Here is a 21426-nt window from a genome sequence, read left to right as displayed (position 1 = left end):
ATAAGTATTTATGCCATATAGAAAAAATTTCAGTGACTAAATGGCAGACTGACAATCTCTTTCTGTCATTCATTTGTAAGTGGCGCCGGGGGGGGTTGATGGTTTATTAATGTCTTATTACTCATGTTCTTGAAAAACTGTTATATTGCACCCAACATTTAATGCAGGCTAACAAGAGTGATGTAAAAACATCCAGAGTCTTCATACCTGCTTTGTTATCCTGGATATATAAAGTGTAAAGTTGTAAGTTACAGGAAAGTAACACATTAACTGTAATATTACATAATAGTTACAAAGACATGCACAGACCTATTTTGAAAAATGTGTCATATTTGAACATTAAAGCATATAGTGACTTGTTTTTCACTGTCAATGTTTAATTTCATCTCCACTTTTGATCTCATGAATGTCTATTGTGGTTTGACCACTGCGAGCTTCATATATAAGTCAGTTTTAGCTCACATATTGGTACTTTAATTCCATTAATTCAGTTCTTTCTTGTAGATTTGAATCTTTGTCATTGTACATTTCTAATTACTGTCATGATTTTAGTATTTGATGTTTTAACTTTCAATTTTAGTCTCAAATGTCAATGAATATGTGACATAGTTGTCTAACTATTTATTACGTACTACTTATTATGATCTAGATCTTTTATGGCAATTCTTTTCTATTTATTTTTATGTAATGCTTGATCATGACCTCTTGGAAACAGATGTCCTTCACTTGTCCAAGTGATGACTGCGTATCTTGAGAAGTGGCATATGGCATAATGGCATATTTCCACTTTCTAGAGAGGCAGTCCATTCCATTTGAAGTATTTTGATGGATAAATGAATAAACAAAGCAGTGTTTTTGTGTCAGACACTGGGAAAATTCATCAGATAGAGAGCTATAGTCTTTACTTGAGGCCCCGCTCCTTATCAAACACACCACAATTAGACTGTATTGATCTGTGTCTAAATGACCAATCCCAGACCCGCTGTGGTGGAAAGAGTGATATATATACATTCTAATTTGTGTTTGCAGATGACAAGGAGGACAGCATCCTTGGAAGCATCCTGCTTCCCAGCTTCCATATCTCCATGTTGTCAGTGGATGACCACATCAGCAGGAAGTATGCCTTTAAGGTGAATCAGAATGCACTTTTATTTTCTAGAAATATACTTCTGTCAGGTCTTGCTTGAAGTATTTTAGATAAGAATGGCAAAGTGAATTAGGAACTCTTATTTTTTTTTTTTTTTCATGTCAAATCACAACACAGTTGAAAGCAATGACACTTTCAATGCAGAGGTGGTCTGGACCACACTCTTTAAAATGCTGCCCAGAAACCCGAAATCCATCATTAGCAACCACTTGTATGAAAGAGCAAGAGCAAGGGGAGAAGGGCAGAAAGACAGAAATCAAGAGTGTGACAGAGACAGAGGACAGAATGAGGGTTAGGAGGGACAAGCATAAATTATATCAATACTAATACCCACAGTCAGATGGCAGTTGTTGAAATAATACATCAATAGTTCCAATATTCATAAAACAAAATTACAATTGTGGACACCCAGTAAGGCTGCTGCAGATCAAGCTCCACCCCCTGGGAACCTGCACAATGAGAGAGCCCACTTATATATGCAAAATGTATGCAATCTACAAACTGGAATTAATAGCATAATTTAATCTGCAATAGTCTCAGACTTCTGTTAATGTCCTATGTATACTGGTGCAGTTGGGCCTTTCTGTGTGGCGTTTGCATGTTGTCTGCATTTTTTGTGGGTTTCCCCCAGGTTCTAACCCTAACCACAGTCCAGAGGTTAACCCTCATATTATGTTAAGGGTCAATTTGACCCATTAGGTCAATGGGTGAAATGGGTCAAATTGACCCTTAACATAATATGAGGGTTAATTGGAAAAAAATCCCAGATGTGTGATTGTGAGAATGAATGTTTGTTTGTCTCTATATGTGGCCCTATATATGGATCAACTGGTGACCAGTGCAGGTTAAACCCCCCTCTCACCCAGTGACTTCTGGGATCGGCTCCAGCATTCCCACGGCCTTGAGTGCAGGATAAGCAGTAGATAATGGATGAAAACTGAACTGTTCCTTTAAAATGGTAACGACCTAAAGGTTGGGATTCATCCTGGACAATTCCGCCTATCAATGTTTTCATTGAAGTTCCACAGATGACACATATTTGAGGCATTTTTCTACGATTATTGCACTTAAATTGTCTCTTCTCGTGGGTTCACTCACCCAACTGTGCTTTTCTGTGTTCTCTGTCAACCCACATCCTGCAAATTACACTGAAATTACTCTGCAGCCTATATTCAAGTCTAAATTATTTCATTGGTTATGATTTTTATTATTCTACATGCTTTACCCCAAGAATGTTACATGATAATTTTCTGGGGACTTTTTTAAAGTTATTCATTTCAGCACTGGGGGGGGGGCTAGGGGGATTTATTCATATTTGCGTCCAAGTACTTAACTTGACCTGAACATTCCTCCCTTCTATTTTGAGGAAAACCTCGGATTTCATAATTCTTTCCTGGCCATTAGTGAATCCAGCACCTGTTTGGATGTCCTCTAATCAGCACTTTGAGTTTAAAAACTAAATATTAGTATCTTAATGTTATAGTCCTTAATCACCCCACATCCTGTATAGGTTCTTATTTGAAGCCTCATACTTTGGTGAAATAATTACTTAAAAATAACTGACATCAGCAACAAATTAACAAAACAACTTCAATTTTAATTGAAAACAAAAGAAATTTACCAGGAAAGCATCCAAAACCAATTGTTTTTTACCCAAATGATTCATTTGCTATGAAACTTACCAGATACAGCTTGACTTTCTTGCCTGCAGAGTTTAAACCTCTGGTACCAGGTGTCATAACGTGGTGTCACTGCAGTGTTCGTGGCTCACGGTGCCAGTGTAGATAGAATTCTCGTCCTGTTAGGTGTATATAAGGTGTATACAGGTAGCAAGAAATGTCTTTAAAATTAACCTTAAAGGACTGAAATGATGTAAAAAAAAATGTAAAATAAGCCAGAAATGGACCTTAAATTATAGAAATCAAAATTGTTCATGAAATGGCTGAACAGTGGAAATCTGACAATACATTTTTCCTAACAATCAGATTTAAATTTAAATGGATATGTGCAAGATTTTGCAATAAAATTAATGGGAAAAAATACAGCACTTGACAATTATAATATTATATGTGAGATCAAACTTTAACGAATTATTTGCAGTACATCTTGCACCTAAGCACATTTCCGAACATTGATCACTATTAATAGTGAATAAAATATAGTTTTGCATATCGTGATTTTTTTTTACCTTATTGGAGCATGGGATCACAGTCGACAGAGACAGAATAGTGCTCGGGCTGCTACAAAAACATTTCAATACGTGTGAGGTTTTACTTTGCCAAGATCTACTAGGTAGCTGGAAGACTTTGAACACATCTTTTTTTCCCCTTTTTTACACAGACAGCCAGCACATTCATTCAGATTCACTCTCTCTGTAGTCCTCCTGTGCCAAGAGGATCCCCCATCCACCCCCACAATCCCCAACACCTCAAGGTCAAAACTGCTCTCCCTCTCCTCTCTGTCTGCCAGGCCACCCACCCCAACATGCGGACGTATTACTTCTGCACTGACACAGCCAAAGAAATGGAGTCCTGGATGAAAGTCATGACAGACGCTGCCCTTGTCCACACAGAGCCTGTCAGAAGGTGAGCGCTCTAGACACACACGTAGACACACACGGAATATAGAGCAATTCACATACACTGTGCAGGGTTTGCTCATTATAACTCTCCTGTTCTCATACGTCTTGGATATTGTCTTCAACAACAATTCTCTTCATAGGAACACTTCATGGTATGTGCTTCCGCCTCACAGCCACAAGGTTCCTGGTTCAATTCCAACAAGGGGTATCTCTCTTGGGAGTTTGCATGTTCTTCTCATGTCTTCATTGTTTCTCTGGTTTCCTCCCATGCTCCAAAACATGCAAAATTCTGAACTTTCCTCTTTCTACATTCCGATCACAATTCTCTTTGAGTCACTTTTCTTTATTCTAAATCATAACGATATTAGTTAGTTACTGTATCTGTATTGATTTGCATAGAATCACCAAATAAAAAAATACAAGCAGAATGAAATATAGCTCAGTACACTGAAAAAATATACACACAAACACACATCATGATTTTTTTTTTTTTGTCTTGAAATAAACAAATACAGAGTAAAAATCAGCCCCCTTATCCAGGCTTTAAAAATTTAAAGAAAATACTGTTTGCGTGAATCTCCCATGACAAATAATATGTGTGTTATTATAATTATATCATGGATGGCGGTGGTGAAGAATACCAGAATACATATTACATTAGCATTTTTATTGATATAGATCTAATGAAGGTTAGTAGCATATTATTAAAACTATACAAGGTGATTATATATATTACATGTGTTGCAATTGTATAATAATCTCAGTACAACAATAATAATAATAATAATAATAATTATAATAATAATGTGGTGATATAGCACACTTATCCCATCCACTTTGAGATAAAGAGACCAAATTTGTGAACCAATAATAGTCATTTAAGTCATAAGGTAAGATCACACACATAAAAAATAAAAATTAATTAGGGAAAAATCCCATATGAGTTCTGATTTTTTGAATAGTTCAAATAGATCTCTGTTTTTTTTAATATTCATAGATAATACACACAACTGCTAAACTGTTGGGGAGAAAACAGTTTTCAATGTAACAAAATCATGATCAGTACAAACATAATCAAATAAACCTTTGACAATCAGAAATGACTAACTTCAATATCATAATTCCCTTATGTGTGGGAGCTGATGGGCAGGCCCATGTAAGAAACCACTGAGATAAAAAGTTTAGTTTTGGAGGAAAGAATAACTCTAAGCACATCATGTTGAATGCATTGAGATACTGTATGGTGAAGAGATGAGGTTTGACCCTGGTTGCTGGTCCAACTGTGGGCACCCTAACTTTACGTTAATGACTTAGTAATACATCTTTCAACTGATTTAATTGTATGTCATTTGTTCTATATACTAATAACAATAATAATATAACAATATAACAATATATAATAATAGTAATATATATATTGTTATTATTGTTGTTGTTGTTGTTGTTGTTGTTGTTGTTATTTATGCTACTTTCTTTAGCATGCAATGTGGGATAAAATACAAATCTTTAAGAAGCTGGCTCAGACTGACAGAAACACAGCCCATTGAAAAGTCCTGAAGTCAGATCCGACAACTGTCAGATGAGAAAGGCCAGAGGGTGACAGAGATAGAGGCGCTGTCATCCATACTTTTGCACTGACACTGAAACTTTCTTCAAACCTTTTTAAGGTTTAAGGTAATTCTCCTTCATCTGTCCCCAGGCTGGACAAGTTGAAAGTGGACCAGCATGGCCCCCAGGAGCACAACAATCTGCTCAACCACCGAGTCCTCACCCAGCCTGAGATCCAGAACAACGAACGCAACCGTGAGCCAATGCGGCAACACTCTTTATCCCGGGCAGACGACAAAAGACGGAACGACTTGGAGAGACATAACAGCCTGAAAGAAAGGGAGTACTACACTTTACAGAGGGGCGCTGAGAGGTACTCGGTGAAGAAAGATGGGGTGAGCTACATGGTCCAAAAGGATGGGGAGAAATATCTCCTGCACAAGGATGGGGACAAGTACCTGCTGCGGAAGGATGGTGAGAAGTACTCGCTTCAGAAAGACGGGGAAAAGTACTCCATCCACCGCGACTTGGAGAAATACGCAGTACAGAAAGTAGATGAGAAGTACATGGTGACTGAAGAGAAATATGCTCCGAGTAAAGATGCTGAGAAGTATTTGCTCACTAAGGATGGGGAGAAATATGCTCTGCAGAAGATAGGGGACCGACACACACTCCAGAAAGACGGACAGAAGTACATGCCTCAAAAAGAGGTGAAGAGACAGCTTTCTTTAAGGGAGACAGAGAGTAAATATGGAACTATCCAAATAGTAGACAAACATGGTGCACTGAAGGAGGTGAGAAAGTATAGTACACTCAGAGAGGGGGAAAAATACGCCACTCTAAGAGACATGGAAAGGTATGCTACGCTTTGTGATGGGGATAAGTATGGTTTCAAGAGAGAACCCAGTGCGGAGAGGTCTCTGACTAAAATCAACAGCATCAAGCTGCAGCCTGCTCAGGCTGCTGCCATCGCAGCTGCCGTGTCCGCATCGCGCCAGGGTCAAGCCAGCCTCACCTTACCGAGGCCCACCCCGATCAATGATTCCAGCACTGCGCAAGGAGAGCAGACCAGAGATTGCTGCTCAGAAGCAGGCGCGGGTCAGGCCAGGGGTCCAGGACCAGCTCTAGTTCCAGTCCAGGAGCCAGAGAGGGGCCTGTCCAGGACCAACTCCATGCAACAGCTTGAGCAGTGGGTCAGAACACAGAAGACGAGAGGACAAGATGATGACACCCGGAGGTTAGTCTCTTTAAGGCCTCTGTTCACAGCTCATCACCCAGAATATTAATAGTACAAAAAGGTTTTGAGAAATCAAATATTTATTATCTCTACTTTTTATTATTTCGCATCTTTAATATTCTTCTTAATTTGTAAGGAAACAGCACAGTCTGATCTAACTCCACTCTTGTTCATGTCTTATGCAATGCACAACATAAGTTTCTCTCAATGAATATATTATTATGATTAGATATTGTTGCATTTTAATAATATTAATAGTGTATAATATTTTGTTATAACATTAAAGGCTATCGCACCAAAATGTATATGTTATTACTTAATTTTTATTCAGTAAGGCTAGAGGCTTAAGAGCAGGCTTTAAATTGTGCTATCATGGTACTGACAAGAAGGGAAATGGAGTAGGAGTTATCTTGAAGGAGGAGTTTGGTAGGAACGTTCTGGAGGTGAAAAGTGAGGAAGGAGTTGAAGGGGATGAAGAGTGGAGAGGCAGTTGCTATACTTTCAGAGGTGTGAAAGTGTCCAGGAGAAGCAGCGGTAGAGATTCTGACCAGTTTATTCAACAGGATCTGTGAGAGTGAGAAGATGTCTGAAGAATGGAAATGAAGTGCTCATTTTTTACGAATAAGGGGGATGTGCAGAATTGAGGCAACTATAGAGGGATAAAGTTGATGAGCCATACAATGAAGTTATGGGAAAGAGTAGTGGAAACTACATTGAGAGCAGAAGTCGACATTTGTGAACAGCAGTATGGTTTCATGCCCAGAAAGAGTACTACAGATGCAGTATTTGCTTTCAGAGTGCTAATAGAGAAGTACAGAGAAGGCCAGAGGGAGCTGCATTGTGTTTTTGTAGACCTAGAAAAAGCATATGACAGGGTTCCTGGCGAGGACCTCTGGTATTGTATGAGGAAATCTGGGCAGAGAAGTATGTTAGACTGGGACATGACATGTATGCAAGCTGTGAGACAATGGTGTGGTGTGCTACAGGGGTAACAGAGAGGTTGAAGGTGGAGGTGGGACTCCATCAGGGCTCAGCTCTGAGCCCCTTGTTTGCAGTGGTGATGGACAGGCTGACAGATGAGATTAGACAGGAATCTCCATGGGCCATGATGTTTGCAGATAACATTGTGATATGTAGTGAGAGCAGGGAACAGGTTGAGGAAAATCTAGAGAGGTGGAGGTATACGCTGGAAAGGCAAGCTGTGAAAGTTAGTCACAGCAAGACAGAGTACAGTATTTTCCGCACCATAAGGCGCACTGGATAATAAGGCACAACTTCAATGCATGGTCTTTTTCTAAAAAAAAATTCATTTATAAGGCGCACCGCATTATAAGGCGCCATAATAGAAGTAGTAGCTTGGGTTGTGTTTTGCATCCACTAAATGGAGCTGCGCTAAAAGGAATGTCAACTAAACAGTCATATAAGTCATTCAAACATTATTAATAGAATACAAACCTACGTTCGGACAACTCCGTTCACTTCCAAATCAAGTTAGTGGATTCACTATACAGTACTGTACGTACCGTCAGCTCTTACCGGTATTTGCGCCGCCTTTGTTGAAAACAATGTTATTTCCAACTCCATTTGTCACAGTTGAAAGCGTTTCATAAAACAAAAGCACCAAGAGGGATCACCTCTAAATTCATTGATGTTCATTCACTAACTACCACTGTTGGCTTCATTCGAATAGTGACTGCAGAGATGCTTCTACTTGCTGCTCTCTGTTCAACAACCCACTGTTCAAGTTTGTCCTCTAACTGTAGCCATCTCGCTTTGTTCCCTTGGAAACTCTGTTTAGTCTTCATTACTTGGCGCTTGTCATCTTGTTGCTTCCTCCACTTCCGTACCATTGATTCGTTAATGTTGAATTCTCTCGCTGTTGCTCGATTCCCATGTTCTATTGCGTGACCGATCACCTTGAGGTTAAACTCTGCGTCGTAAGCATGTCTCTTGAAAGGTGCCATTTCGGGGTCTTGATACACACACAAGTGGTGTGGGACTGGAATTCATCTTTACTGTTTTTTACCGCTGCTACTTCGGTGATGTGCGTACAGGCCCACGCGCACACACACACACACAAATGGAAAAAAAATGCGCGCTTTGCGCAGTCATGTATTCCACCACTTCTTCTACAGGAGAAAGTGGAGTGGGCAAGACCTCTTGCGGCTTATTATTGATCCATATATAAGGTGCACTGTGTTATAAAGGGCACTGTCGGTTTTTGAGAAGATTAAAGGCTTTTAGGTAAGCCTTATAGTGCGGAAAATATGGTATGTGTGTGTGAATGAGAGAAACTTCAGTGGAACGCTGAGGCTACAGGGAGTGGAGATCAGGTTGGAACGGATGGAGAAAAGTGTCAGGGGTATTATGCAATAGAAGACTATCAGCCAGAATGAAAGGAAAGGTGTACAAGACAGTGGGGACACCAGCAATGCTGTATGGCCCAAAAACAGTTCCAATGACAAAAAGGCAGGAGACAGAGCTAGAAGCTGCTAGAGATGAAGATGCTAAGGTTCTCTTCAGGAGTGACCAGAATGGATAGGATCAGGAATGAGTCTGTCAGAGGAACAGCACATGTTACATGTTTTGGAGAGAAGGTAAGAGAAGCCAGACTGAGATGGTTTGGGCACGTTCAGAGGAGGGATACTGGTAGAGGCATGCTGGAATTGGAGCTGCCAGGCAGGAGGTCTCGAGGAAAACCAACAAGAAGAATTATGGACGGAGTAATAGAGGATACAAGTGGGTAGTTGATGTGAGAGAAGAGGATACAGAGAATAGGGTTAGATGGAGAAGGTTGATTCGCTGTGGCGACCCCTGAAGGGAAAAGCTGAAAGAAGAGGAAGAAGAAGAAGAATACACTTTGGATTGGTAGAGTCATATCATTAGAGCTGACTTTGAGGTTGGATATGATGCAAATATATGATAAAATATTTTTTGTTTCCAAATAAATTATCTGAATAAAGATATCATGTATTTGAAACAAATATACTCAATAGTTCGACAACACAGCATGTATCACTGACAAGAGAGTTGACAGATGCAAGTGAGAGTTTACTTTTCTAATTATACACGTTCTTTATTTTGTATAGTCCAAGAGGGACTTTGCATCTCAGCAGGTCTGCTTCTCTGCAAGATTCAAAACCCCTTTCATCTCCTCCTCTGCCTGTCCATCTTACCGATCCGCCCCCTCGTTCTCTGCATTGCCTGTTCTGTCCTTGCTCTCACCTTGGAGACCAGAGACAGCTGAAAGCAATTTTTTCTGGCCACCACTGATGTGTGAACAGTCAACCTGGAGTAGCGGCATTTAGCTGGAGTTTAGCCGACCGTACAGAGGAATGCAACTGAATAGAAATCCCGTGAAGTCGATGACCTCTCAGCACTTCCCCTCTCCTTCTGATACAATGAATAAGACATGTGATTTTTCATCTTTAAGCATGCACAGATAGAGAAACTTAGTCCGCCTGCTTTTGTTTGTTCACACAGTGTCCGGTCATTGGATGTGATCCCTAAGAATAGCTATATGTTCCAGGACAAACGGTCAAGGGAGCAAAAAAGCAGGAGCAAAAAATCAAACCCAACAAAGTTATGCCACCCCACCCCCAACCTCTGCCCAAGATTAAATTCTGTTTGAGTCAAGTGGAATTGAATTGCTTTGTAGCACACAATCTGAGATCTCATCACTTATTAATCGAGTAGGGTAAATATGGTGGAGCAGTGCGTAGCGCATCCGCTATAGGACATGAGACTCCGGTTCAATTTCCACAGGGGGCATTTGTGTGGATTTTGCATGGTCTCTGCGAGGGTTTTCTGTCCAGGTTTTCTACTTTCCTCCCGCAGTCCAAAGACAAACAAGTTTTAGGAATTCATTGAAAAATTTGCCCCGCTGTGTGAATGAAAGAGAGCTAATTGTGGTTTGTCCTGTCTCTATATGTTGCTTGACTGGCTGGTCCAGGGTCTACTCCGCCTCTTGCCCAGCTGGGATAGGCTCCAGCATGCCCACCGCCCTCACTATAGATTAAGCAGTAGCTGGATCAATGTTCAAATACAGTTTAGTTAAACAGATAAGAAAATCACAACATTTGTGAAGCTGGGGAAAAGCACACACCAAAACTTCAAATGAAGTACAGAAATACCGTAATCGCACAATTACATAATCTCTAATACCCCCCCCGCTGTCCAACATAAAAAAGGCATTGGGGCAATAAACAGGGATTCTAAGACAGTTCATTGGGGGTTTTGTAAATTTAATTATTACCATTTACCACCTGGTCACACTTATTTTGTGTGAAAAAAAAAATCTTCTAGGATACCGTATTTTTCACTGACATAGTGAAAGGTATCAGAAATTTTATCACAAAGAGCTTTATGGAAACTTGCCTTCTAATCAGCTTTGGTATATCTAGTAACAACGAAAAATAATGCTACTTGCAGCTTTGCTACATCTGTTGCTTAGTAGCTCATACTATTACATCCTGCAAAGTAGAATTGTGATCTGGTCAGGCCATGCCCTGATGAAGCAGTTAATAGGGTGTTTGGTGGTGCACATGATGGCAAGAAGCAAAGCAATCCAGGATTTTAGAGAAAATTGATCAGAATTGGAACAATTAGCAGAAATCAAAAGAGCTGACGAAGTATCTCAAAATAGAGGAATTACAAAAATGGTGTTGAGACACGCATAAGGTGCTCCAAACGTTCAATGGTTTTTCTCACACGTGAGCAAAGCGATGGATTTCTGGGTCTAGATTTCAGAGGAACACTAGCCCGGTTCCCCCGCAGTGAGGACTCAATCAACTGAAGCAGCTCACACGCTAACAGGACAAGAATTGCCAACTAGATTACCAATACCCATTTCTGAACATTTTATTTGGTGTCACCATGGGTTGTGCACCTTGCTAAGCCTCTTTTAACGTGTCTGGGTACTCCCATGAGACACTGACACATAATGTATTTCCCATGACTACACACTATCAACTTTTAGAAATAAGTTGTTTTACACAATTTTGAGGGCAGTCAGTGATGAAATCCTGCATGTAATTATTTCTGATATGGCCAGGGGTTCAAAGAGCCCTTCAATTTGTCTAAAATCAAAGCTGCTTCACCAGCAGTTGTGGAGTTCATGCAAAGGTCTTTTCACCCAAATGAGTAATTATGCTAAATGTTGGAGTGCAGTGTATTTTGTGAACAACAGAAAGTGAAATTATATACAAGAAGACAATCTATATATAGAAGGTCTTTTTAATTATAGTTGTAGATATTGACATTTTCATTGTTCCCTCTATTCAGTGTCTTTTGACACATTTTTTTTTTTCCAAATTCTGCAGCTTGCTGCTTGGCTGAAAGTTAACAGAATTATTGTTCTTCTGATCTGTTGTTTCCTACTCAATACCTATTAATTATGAAACAGCATTTCTGACAAGTGTTATTAGTGGACTTTTTAATTTCATGTCTAAGTGCTGCAGGTTTGCAGAACAAATCAATTGGTACTGGTTGAAATAATGCTAATGTATTGTTCATTATACATCTATCTTCCACAATGATGCTAATACTGTTTGAATATTCTGTATACAAAAACACATGGAATGGGATTCTAATAGCCCATATTTCAATACTGTGTCTTAGAAAAAAGAATACAGCTTTTGCAGAGTGGACATACTCAAGACAGAAGGTGACCTCAAACCATTGTCCTTCCACTTCAGCCACAGTCAGTATGTGGCTTCCTCTGCTGCTTCTTCTGCTTCCTCTGTAGGTTGTCAAAAAATAACCCAATTATGTCAGTAGCAAGGAGTAGTTGAATGCAGCTTTACTGTCAAAGCCCCAGCATCTTGAAACTCACAGTGGGGACTCTAGCTTTCCAGATGCTTCAGCTCTTGGCTGCCACCTGTAAGAACTTGAGTGATTATCTGTTCACAGGCCACTGTCATGCCTATGCTTGCTGACAAGGACACTTTTCTCCACCGAGGATCATGAGTCCATGCCTTGCCAAAGATGGGGTCATAGTTGCCTCCCTCTGGAAACCAAGCTACCTTTTTGAGTTTGGCCAACATCTGCCACTATTTGCCAGGTCTGAGTAGGATGTTTCTTTCTTATTATTGCTCAGTGTTGGGCCTGTTGTTTCGTCCACATTTTCCAGGCCTCAGCTTGCTGACTAAATCGTGGCACTATTGAATGTCTTGTGGAAAGACTCTCAACATCATTTTCTAAGCATGTGTCCTGCATGGCTGAAGGGTCTGCTTTTGTGCAGGCCAGTCTCTACTTCTTTTGATGAGCAGTGTCATCAGGGGGATATTTGCAAGTCGCATTTCTACTTTAAGGTGATCAAGCCATTGCTTCTTGATGCATCCAGTGGACAGGTGTCCATTGGGGCTTTGGCACAGGGAAGTCCCAGCCACTGACATCTCATCACTTCGCTCAACTTGGCCATAACACCGGGTATGGGCCTCATAAATTTTGTGTCTTATTGGTGCTACTCCCATGGCCTTATGCACATATACATTTGTGGCGTGATCTAACCATGTTAGCCAATGTGCCGCCCTGATGTTTGTTCAAGCTTGATTGTTGCATGCCAACATTCAGAGCTATATATGGCAACCGGACCAGCAGCTGTCTTCTAAATTTATGACATGACTTCAAGTGGACAGGTATTTTACAGCAATGCAGTATATGTTACAAAGCTACTAATGAACACATTGTGTCCTTTTTTGGTGTGTCCCATTTCCTTGTACCAGACACACCATCTACAACTAGTTTTAGAAAGCAAAACATTTTTATCTCGAAAACAGATTTGTGCTTCTCTTCAAACTTTTCATTCATGCAGCAGAACTCATAATCAGTTCATCTTTGTGGCTCTCCTCCCTTGTATTGGCAGGGAAATTCTTACTGTTCCAAAAGCCCTTCTTTGAATGTATTTGCATGAGTAAGAACAACTTGAAGTTTCACTCTGACTTTGATGCGGCTGGAAATGCAAAAAGGTTGCATTATTGGTCACTTCTGTTTGCACAATACACACCATTCTGACCACATCAGCCCTGGCATTTTGTGGAATTTGATCACCATTTCTTTGGAGAAGAATCACATTGTATTATGAAACAATTAGGTTACATTTAGGGCTTAGAAATGTACTTTTTCCACCACCTTTCCTTTGGTTTGCTATGATCAACGGCAAATACATTAAATGAGGTTTTGTTTTATCTACATTTCTAGCTTTTCATCAGTTTAAATTAAAGCAATCTGGCTAACTACTTTTTTTGACCTTTTTCATTATTAAATTTACTTGTTTTATGTGGCGAACAACACTTGGCGACACTTGCACTTAGGATTTTTGTATTGTGTGGAGTTGTGGAGTGGTTCGCATGGAGGGCCGTGGTTTTACTCCCACTGGGGGGCTTTTCTGTGTTAAGTTTTCATGTTCTTTCTGTGTCCAGCGAGTTTCGTCCAAGTACTCCAGTGTCCTCTCACAGTCCAAAACATGGACAAGGTTAATGAAATGGAATAGAATGAAATGTACCTTTAATGGTCCCACAATAGGAAAAATTTCAGTGGATTGAAGGTTAATTGGAAAAAAAATGGAAAATTGCACAGATGTGTGATTTAGGGAATGGTTAGTTGTCTCTATGTCTGGACTGACTGGTGACTGGTAAAGGTGTACCCTGCCTCTCACCAAATGACAGCTGGGATTGGCTCCAGTATCCCCATAAGTGAAGGATAAGCGGTTGATAATAAATTATTATATTGTATATTCGTCCTGTCCTTGTTGTCTGTCATGTTAGAAGAAGGTTTATGTTATTTATCCTATTTATACCATAGCCACTATATACCACTATTTACTGTACAAATGATTAGATACCAGACTGCATTATTACCCCTACATGTTAAATGTGATCAAATCTAACTGAAAACCAGAATCACATGTCTTGTACTGGCAAAAATATTTGGCTAATACAGCTGCCTGACTTAAATGTAAATTTATGAAAATTACATTGAAAATGTAAAAATCCACTGAAAATGTGCAATAATTTACCAAAAACAATTGTAATAAAAACATTTTCAAAAAGGGGGGAACACAAGTAATCACAAAAAAAGTAGGAGTTAAAAACTTTAAAAAAATGCTTAAAATTTGGAAAGAATTACTTGAAAATGTTACTCTACTCAAAAGAATGAAATAAAAGAATTGAAGATGAACAAATGAAATTAATTAATCATTTGGGGAAAATAGAAATTGCTTGCAAGAAATCTTCATGAAATTGACCAAAACTGGCGAAATTATTGGCAAAAGGAAATAAAAAGTGAAAAGTGCAGTCCTTGGGAGTGATGGCTTAGTTTATTCCTCGTTACTGGATAAAATGAAGCAAAGTTCAGTCAATAAAAGTAGTGTGATAATTAAAGGCATTCAAGCACAGCATCCACATCAAGCCACATTCATACACATAATTAAGCCTGTTCCTTCTCACTACACCCTGATTAAAGGCATTGATCTGCTGGCACCTGGGAAACAGTCAGTGCAGAGCTTCCTTCAGATCCATTACACTTTAATAAATATTGAGTAACTGATTCTGCACTGTGGAATTTTATTTTTTTCTTTAATATCACGTATGATCTTACATTTGAATGTAGAAAAACAGAATTTCAATAATTTGATAATTATACTCTTGTGTTTCATCGTTGTAGTGTTTTTTTAATGTTCTTTTTCTTGGTTTTCTCTGTGTTTTGGTAATTTCATGATCCGTTCCACTTGGGAGTTACTTACTGACTCATTATTGATTTCGTGTCTATTTTTAATATTTTTTATAGATTGTATTGCCTTTCTTCATCCTGTGCCATTACTTTTTTTAAGAATTTCCTGAAAATATTTAACTACCTTCATATCCTTTCTCACTACATCCATAAATCTTCTCCTTGGTCTTCCTCGAGACCTCCTGCCTGCCAGCTCCAATCCCAGCATCCATCTACCAATATATTCACTCTCCTTCCTCTGATCATGACTGAACCATCTCGGTCTGGCTTCTCTGACCGTCTCTCCAAAAAATCCAGCATGAGCCATCCCTCTGACAGGCTCATTCCTGATCCTATCCATCCCGGTCATTCCCAACGAGAACCTTAGCATTTTCATCTCTACGACCTCTAGCTCTGCCTCCTGCCTTTTTGTAATTGGAACTGTTTATAGGCCATACAGCATTGCTGGTGTCACCACTGTCTTGTACACCTTTCCTTTCATTCTGGCTGATAGTCTTCTATCGCGTAGTAACCCTGACATTTTTCTCCACTTATCCCAGCCTGCTTGAACCTGTCTCTTCACCTCTTTTCCACACTGTCCGTTGCTCTGGACTGTTGACCCCAAGTAATTGAAATCTTCCAACTTCTTGATCTCCATTCCCGGTAGCCTCACCGTTCCACCCGAGTTCTTCTCATTCACACACATATACTCTGTCTTGCTGCGACTAACTTTCATTCCTCTCCTTTCCAGTGCATCTTCCACCTCTAGATTTTCATCAACTTGTTCTCTGCTCTCACTGCAGAGCACAGGTTCACATCAGTCAGCCTGTCCATCACTACTACAAACAAGAAGGTGCTCAGAGCTGACCCCTGATGGAGTCCCGCCTCCACGTTGAACTTCTCTGTTACACCTACAGTACACCCCACCACTGTCTCACAGCCAGCATACATGTCCTTCACCAGTCTAACATACGTCTCTGCCATCCCAGATTTCCTCAAACAATACTAGCGCTCATCTATTGGCACCCTGTCATATGCTTTCTCTAGGTCTAGAGAAATGCAATGCAGCTCCCTCTGGCCTTCTCTGTACTTCTCTATTAGCATTCTGAAAGCAAATACTGCATCTGTAGTACTCTTTCTGGGCATGAAACCATACTGCTGCTCAAAAATACTGACTTCTTCTCTCACTCTAGTTTCTATTCCTCTTTCCCATAACTTCATTGTATGGCTCATCAACTTTATCCCTCTATAGTTACAGAGTTCTGCACATTAAGAATAAGGGTTTTCTTAAAAATGGGCACCATCACACTTCGTCTTCATTCTTCAAGCATCTTCTCACTCTTGAAGATCCTATTGAATAAACTAGTCAGAAACTCTACCACTGCCTCTCCTATAAACTTCCACACTTCCACAGGTATATCATCAGGACCAACTGCCTTTCCACTCTTCATCCTCTTCAATGCCTTCCTCACTTAACTTTTACTACTTGTGCTATTTTGTGGTCTACAAAAGTCACCTCTTCTCCTCTTGCCTCTCTTTCCTTTTCCACATTCATCAGCTCTCCAAAGTACTCTTTCCATCTTCCCATTACTCCTCTAGAATCTGTCAATACATTCCCCTCGCTATCCTTAATCATCTTGACCTGCTGTACATCCTTTCCATCGTTATTTCTCTGTTTCACCACTCGGTATAGATCATTCTCTCCCTTAGTGTCCAACTGAGCATACAAGTCATCATATGCCCTTTGCTTTGCATTTGCTACCTCTATCTTTACCCTATGTTGTATCTCTCTGTACTCTTGTCTGTTCTCTTCAGTCCTCTCAGTGTCCTACTTCTTTGCTAACCACTTTCATTTCATATACTCCTGCACTTCCTCATTCCACCACTATGTCTCCTTATCGACTTTCCTTCTACATGACACACCAAGTGCTCTCCTTCCTGTCACCCTGATAACACTAGCTGTAGTTGTCCAATCATCTGGAAGCTCTTCCTGACCACCCAGAGTCTTTCTCAACTCCTCCCTGAAACCCATACAACACTCCTATTGTTTCCACCACTTTTTTCTCTGCCCTTCCTTTGTCCTCTTGATCTTCCTTGTCACCAGAGTCATCCTACAAACCACCATCCTATTCTGTCTGGCTACACTCTCGCCCACAACCACTTCACAGTCACTGATCTATTTCAGGTTACCTCGTCTATACAATTTGTCGTCTACCATGGTGCTCCTACCTCCGCTCTTATAAGTTACCCTATGTTCCTGTCTTTTCTGGAAAAAAGTGTTCACTACAGCCGTTTCCATCCTTTTTGCAAAATCTACCACCATCTGTCCCTCTGCGTTCCTCTCCTGTATACTAAATCTTCCCATCACTTCTTCATCCCCTCTATTACTTGCATGAACATGCCCATTGAAGTCAGCACCAATTACCACTCTCATCTCTGGGGATATTCTGCATCACTTAATCTAGCTCATTCCAGAAGTTCTCCTTTTCCTCAAGCTCACATCCCACCTGCAGGGCATAGCCACTAACAACACTGAGCACCACACCTTCAATTTCAGACTCATAAGTCTATCTGACATTCTTTTCACCTCCAGAACATTCCTAATAAACTCCTCCTTCAAGATAACTCCCACTTCATTTCTCTTCTTGTCAGTACCATGATAGTACAACTAAAAGCCTGCTCCTAAGCTTTTAGCCTTTCTATCTTTCCATCTGGTCTCCTGGTAACACTGTATTATTTAAAAAAATTGTAAATTACCTAATCGCATGCCTGCATTCACTGTAGTCAAACCCTCAACCAGGAACTAAACAGCAAAGTCTTGTAACATGGAAAGTTACCAGATATGTTTATATTGTTCAGATAAAACTTTTACTGTTTCATGCTTTGCAAAAAGTGAAGTTTCAACAGAACGCCTTTTAAATCCACCTGCTGTGTACATCTTCCCTCAGTGTCACATCATACCAGACCTTACCAAGGAACATGCCAAGCCATCGAGCCCAGATTGTCCCCCGCTACCCAGAAGGCTACCGCACCCTGCCCCGCAACAGCATGATGAGGCCGGACAGCATCTGCAGTGTGGCAGGTTCCATGTACGACCGGGCCCTCCGCCCTGCCTCCACCACCTCCGTTACAACAGCCGAGAAGAGGCGGTCAATGAGGGACGACACCATGTGGCTGCTGTACGAGTGGCAGCAGAGGCAGGCCTTCTCCAGGCAGAGTCTGGCTCAGCCTGCAGGTATGCTCACAGACACCTTCCTTGTGTATGTTATCGATGGATGCCATTACCAAAAACATTTTGCTTAAAAGAAAAAACATTCTTGCTTTTAAAAGAATTTATCTAATCACAGCAGTTCATCGAAGGAATGTTGGTGTTTCAATTATTTGGTTTAGAATTCATCAACTTGAGGTGATGTCCTGAACCATCAGAGACGAACTTAAGAAAAGCAGGACACCCCTGCTGTCTGTTGATTTCTACTCACACTCACTGTCTTCTTGTGTTTTAGCTGTGGGTCATTATGGCACCCTGCCCAGCACAAAAACCATGGGCAACATCTCCAAGCAAGTCGTGGCTCACTCAATCCCAACTTCGCCATCTCACGGCTCACTGGCCCTGTACAGCAGCTTCTCTCCTCCCCATCAGCAGGCAACTCACAACCCCAGCAGCTCCCAGTCTGAAGTGTCATCGCCTGTCCTTAGGGGTGACGTGACACTGGACCGTCGGCACAGGACATACATTGCCAAGGTAAAGGGTGGACACTTGGATATTCTCCAGCACAATGTTGACAAATAGAAGTACTAAACACTAATGTTGAAATAATGGAGATTTTTCGATCTTGGGTCAATCAAATCACTGTTATCCATCATATCTGAAGATTTGAGTGTTAATACAACACAAGCAAGATCCAGTCAAGTGAAATGTAAATTAATTAATTAACGTGAGGCAATTGATATGTCTGATAAGATGGAACTTCCTGCGGGGGGGTGAGCTAATTTCATTTTTGGGGTCATGTCAAGGGGATTTAATACCCAAACAACTCAAAATCTGGAATTTGCCATATTTTCAGCATTATTTATCATTTTTAACAGTCATGGTAGCATTTTACTATTATCAATGTAGACATGAGGAAGATATACACCACATGTGCAATAGTGTCGAGTCGTGTCTTCCCCATTGTTTGGGGCACTTCATTCGGAGCCGTTGCTGTAGATGCAGTCACCTATGACATGTAGTATGTATACATTGTGCGAAAGATGCCACCTTGATAATAATCATTTCATGAAAATTTTCTTTCACTTTCAGCTCCTAAGTTTTATTAATGTAAAGCTGATGTTTTAGAAATAATATAAAAAAAATGATAGTTGCAAAACCATTTTAAGTCACGGCAGGGTGAGTGCCAAAGCATTGGGTATGCAGTATTTGCAGACACTGTGTTTTCGAGTTCCAAACTTCCTGTTGCATTAGCGTCAGCACAAAAAAATTAAATAAATAGATATGTGCAGGGAGCTGCACGGAATGGATTTTCACCAACGAGCTGCTGCTTGCATGCCTTACATCACAGCAGCCTTTACAAGCACCTTACAAAGTGGTGCAAACACCAACACAGCTTAACTGTGAGGATGTTAAATTTAAAAATCACTGTTTTTTACAAGAAATATGATTGTGAAGCAGAGGTTTGATGGGTGCTAGGGTAACATTGCCTGCCCCTCTACCTTCCCTCAAGTGATTGTGTGTAGACCATTTTTCCAAGACCCCTAAGCCCTATATTTTGGATAATTGAATGGCACCAACCTTTCTGCTGTGGCAACAAGCATGATAAATGGAGATGTGATATCTTGATTTCAGAGTGCTGACATCTTAGCTCAGATCCATCTAACACCTTCATGATTAAGTAAAACAGTGCCTGATCTCATGAATGCTCTTCTGGATAACTGTGGAAAAGTCCCTTGAACAATCCAAGCCTGACATCTGCAAAGGACTGTATTTTATTGTGAAATAAATTTTAAAATATTGCAGATTTAGAACAGGTGCCCTTATATTTTTGCAAGTATAGTGTACATTAACGCAACCCAGTGGACTATTTGAAGGCACATTTTGTGAACGATGAAGTCGAGTCAGATTTTCTCAATTTGTATAGCACCAAATCACAACACAGTTGTCTCATGACACTTTCCACATAGAGCAGGTCTGGACCCCACTCTTTAAAGAGTGGGATCACAAACCCACATTGCCCCCATGAACACTTGGCATCAGTGGCAAGAAAGGTTTGGACAGATCTGAGGTCAATGTTGGGGGTTTTCTGTCTTGACTGGTTGGAGTAGAGAGAGAGAAGTATAGAGAGATAGAAGGCGTGTGATAGAGTGTGATAGAGACAGTTGGGATTTTAGGGATAGGAGGGACAGGCACAAATTATCTCTAATGGTAATACCAGTAGTGCAAGCAGTGATAATAGTTGACATGATACAATAATAACTTTAATAGCCATTAACAAATTAACAATGGTGGGAGTTTGGCAATACCACTGCTGTAGGTCAAGCCATGCCCCCTGGGAACCTGCAAAACGAGAGAGCCCAGTGATACGGGAGAAGATATGAGGGTTCTAACGCGTTGATGAAGGGACATTAGTGCAAACAGCTTTCAGATAAGCTTTCTTAAAAAGAAAGGTTTTAAGCTGAATCCTCAGTGAAGAGAAGGTGTCTGCCCCCCTGATCGAAATTGGGAGATGGTTCCTCAAAAGAGGAGCTTAGAAACCAAATGCTCTTGCTCCAATACTGCTTTTTGAGACTCTAGAGTCCACAATTGGCCCTCCTTCCTGAGAGCATAGAGATCTTACTGGGTGGTAGTGTTCTAAGAGTTCTTTGAGATGTGATGGTGCCTGCTCATTAGGGATTTTACGGGGGAGGAGAATTGTGATTTTATTTTGAATTGTACTGGGAGTCCGTGCAGAGAACCCAATACTGAAGGGATATGATGCGTCATACTAGTTTTTGTTATAACCCGTGAAGCAACAAATGAAACAGGGCCTTGCTTTTAGATTGTTTGGAAGCTTCTTTTTCAGGAATCATATATTTGACGACCGTTATCATAGGCAAACTGCTTAGAAAAAGAAGGACTCTGCATCTGAGACACTATCTGTCCGATTACAGTATTGCAACACAGAGAGATGCATTAGTCACATGATGGCGGCAGGCAGGACGTGTGAACCA

At 40.5% G+C, this 21426-nt stretch overlaps 1 protein-coding gene across 14 annotated transcripts in view; it reads left to right on the top strand.

The window, feature by feature from the left end:
- plekha5 (pleckstrin homology domain containing A5) overlaps positions 1-21426 on the top strand; it is a 254343-nt gene that overhangs the window by 196606 nt on the left and 36311 nt on the right. For all 14 annotated transcript variants that reach the window (XM_086146723.1, XM_086146710.1, XM_086146721.1 and 11 more), the window contains 5 exons: positions 1030-1130; positions 3617-3732; positions 5428-6513; positions 18171-18457; positions 18726-18964. In XM_086146723.1, the coding sequence (XP_086002849.1) occupies positions 1030-1130; positions 3617-3732; positions 5428-6513; positions 18171-18457; positions 18726-18964 (1829 nt within the window). The remainder of the gene's footprint in view (positions 1-1029; positions 1131-3616; positions 3733-5427; positions 6514-18170; positions 18458-18725; positions 18965-21426) is intronic.

This window comes from Fistularia commersonii, chromosome 5 (genome assembly GCF_037954325.1).
Source record: "Fistularia commersonii isolate RoL2024-O1a breed Wild chromosome 5, RoL_Fcom_v1.0, whole genome shotgun sequence".
NCBI classification, from domain to species: Eukaryota; Metazoa; Chordata; class Actinopteri; order Syngnathiformes; family Fistulariidae; genus Fistularia; species Fistularia commersonii.
This window is presented reverse-complemented; position numbering and strand designations above follow the sequence as displayed.